This window comes from Aedes albopictus, chromosome 2 (assembly GCF_035046485.1).
Source record: "Aedes albopictus strain Foshan chromosome 2, AalbF5, whole genome shotgun sequence".
NCBI classification, from domain to species: domain Eukaryota; kingdom Metazoa; phylum Arthropoda; class Insecta; order Diptera; family Culicidae; genus Aedes; species Aedes albopictus.
Window position 1 is genome coordinate 426,374,662 of NC_085137.1, and position 2,980 is coordinate 426,377,641.

Consider the following 2,980-nt stretch of genomic DNA (forward strand, 5'->3'; position numbering starts at 1 on the left):
TGACCACTACTCAATCTGCACATTCCACAAGAAACTTCCAACCAATATACTTTCTTGCGAACCCCTCTCGCCCGCAGATTCTGGGCATGTGTGACGACGCGCAGCCTCCTTCACCTGACGACTCGCTTGCATTCACTGGCTGCCGGGCCGGGGGAGATCGCTCTTGATCGCGCGGTGGCTATTGTGGCGTCTAACCCGGCCGTATGTTCGTGTTCTGAAAGAAAACGGCACTTTGGCAACCAAAGGCTTGACGACGACGCTACCGTGGTAGGTTACCCACCGTGGTGGCTGTTTGAATAACTTAGTAGTGCAACAGGGACCAGTCCTTCGCGTGTCCGGGGTATAAAAGAAACTCGCTGACTCAACCAAGATCGTAGTGCAATTCAAACGTTCTTCAACACAGACCTCTTGGGAAAACAATCAACCTTTTCATTTGCTCAAACATGTTCAAATTGGTAATAAGAATTTACAAGCTGTAACTGGAAAATTATAAAACCATCTTCTGTTCTAGGTGGTGTTGTCAACGATCCTTGCTCTGGCCGCAGCCCGTCCAGGTATCAGTTACCATGCAGCCCCGTTGGTCTATCACGCTGCCCCAGCGCTGATAGCCAAGCCCGAAATCCACTACCAGAAGAGTATCATCGAGGAACCTACGGTAGCCCACGTGGGAACCGTCGTGAAGCACATCCCGACCGCAGTTTCGCACCAGAGTTCCACCGTGGTGCACAGTGCGGCCAAGTACTCCGAGCCGATCTTTGCCCCGGCCGTCAAGCATACCGTGGTGTCGACTCCGATCGTTAAGACTTCCTATCACGCTGTTCCGTCTTACGCATACGCGCCGGCTCCGTTCTACCACTTTGGACACTATCACCATTAGTGGGTGGAACACGCGGACCGAGGTTATAATACCCTCAGGATGCTGAGATGAAATTATTTATATTCGAATAAGGTCTAACTCGTGATACCTTCAGCTGGCTACATACTCACACTCATCTCAAAAAAACATGAGTGGAATCGATCGAGAGCGGTGCAGTGCAGAGCGCAAAACGTTTGCAGTAATCGAATTTCGATCCCGGAACACAGGATCGGAACGGTTGATGTTCTTTTGTTCGCTTTTTGATTGTTGGTGAAAGATGAGAATATTGATTGTGATTACTGTGAATAAAACGTGAACTGGAAAATCAAGTTTATGGACTTTTACTGTGCAAACAACAAGCAAGAATGAAAGTTGGGTGTGTGCAATACTGGTTGAGCGAGATTGTACAAGGTGTGTAATTAAGTCCTGGTGGTCGGTGCAATTTGAAGTAGTGGACTGCTAAAACTGGGCAATGGTTTATATTGTACTTGCAACAGAAAATGTCTACTTCTTAACCCTAGTAGGAGTTGGGATCAATATGACCCAGACAGGCACACTGAACGTGCACACCATCGTGTTGCGAAAAACCCAACATCTTAGGAGGGTTAAATTGTGATTGCAAATTTGAGTTTATACCCACAGAACTAAAAAAAAACTAATAATTATCATTTTAAAATATTTCAAAAGCAGTTTTCTCGCTAAGAATGAAACTAATGCATATGAAAATTTATCTGCTCTCTATTATCTAATACAATGAATACATTTCTATTAAGCTTCCTGTGAATATGATCAAATCAGAATGATTAATGACGGTGTCTTAAGCCTGTCTTCAATCGTGCAGAAATTTCCAGTTCTGGTGTTTTAAGAGAAAAATCAATCAACCCCCTTAATGATTAGATATGTATTAAGATTTGGCTTCTTTTAAAAAAGTTGTAAAAAACAGAAATTCGACTTTTAAAGTACCTTCAAGACCTTCCTGCAGGGATTCCTTTCAAAAACTCCTCCATGGATTCCCTTCCGGGAGTTCTCTAGGGATTTCCTTCCGGGAATTCCCTCCTGATGGAGGGAATTCCTCCAGGGATTCCTTCGGGAATTCCTCCAGGGATTCCCTCTGGGAAGTCCTCCAGGGATTCCCTCTGGGAAGTCCTCCAGGGATTCCCTCTGGGAAGTCCTCCAGGGATTCCCTCTGGGAAGTCCTCCAGAGATTCCCTCTGGGAAGTCCTCCAGGGATTCCCTCTGGGAAGTCCTCCAGGGATTCCCTCTGGGAAGTCCTCCAGGGATTCCCTCTGGGAAGTCCTCCAGGGATTCCCTCTGGGAAGTCCTCCAGGGATTCCCTCTAGGAAGTCCTCCAGGGATTCCCTCTGGGAAGTCCTCCAGGGATTCCCTCTGGGAAGTCCTCCAGGGATTCCCTCTGGGAAGTCCTCCAGGGGTTCCCTCTGGGAAGTCCTCCAGGGATTCCCTCTGGGAAGTCCTCCAGGGGTTCCCTCTGGGAAGTCCTCCAGGGATTCCCTCTGGGAAGTCCTCCAGGGGTTCCCTCTGGGAAGTCCTCCAGGGATTCCCTCTGGGAAGTCCTCCAGGGATTCCCTCTGGGAAGTCCTCCAGGGATTCCCTCTGGGAAGTCCTCCAGGGATTCCCTCTGGGAAGTCCTCCAGGGATTCCCTCTGGGAAGTCCTCCAGGGATTCCCTCTGGGAAGTCCTCCAGGGATTCCCTCTGGGAAGTCCTCCAGGGATTCCCTCTGGGAAGTCCTCCAGGGATTCCCTCTGGGAAGTCCTCCAGGGATTCCCTCTGGGAAGTCCTCCAGGGATTCCCTCTGGGAAGTCCTCCAGGGATTCCCTCTGGGAAGTCCTCCAGGGATTCCCTCTGGGAAGTCCTCCAGGGATTCCCTCTGGGAAGTCCTCCAGGGATTCCCTCTGGGAAGTCCTCCAGGGATTCCCTCTGGGAAGTCCTCCAGGGATTCCCTCTGGGAAGTCCTCCAGGGATTCCCTCTGGGAAGTCCTCCAGGGATTCCCTCTGGGAAGTCCTCCAGGGATTCCCTCTGGGAAGTCCTCCAGGGATTCCCTCTGGGAAGTCCTCCAGGGATTCCCTCTGGGAAGTCCTCCAGGGATTCCCTCTGGGAAGTCCTC

The 2,980-nt window shown here is 50.0% G+C and overlaps 1 protein-coding gene across 1 annotated transcript; it reads left to right on the top strand.

Moving 5' to 3' along the window:
- The first annotated feature begins 316 nt into the window (after window positions 1–316).
- LOC115265701 (cuticle protein 64) lies at window positions 317–1,185 on the top strand. Its single transcript, XM_029871664.2, has 2 exons — window positions 317–455; window positions 512–1,185. The coding sequence occupies exons 1-2, from the start codon at window positions 444–446 to the stop codon at window positions 875–877; spliced, it is 378 nt and encodes a 125-aa protein (XP_029727524.1). The 5' UTR covers window positions 317–443; the 3' UTR covers window positions 878–1,185.
- The last annotated feature ends 1,795 nt before the right edge of the window (window positions 1,186–2,980 follow it).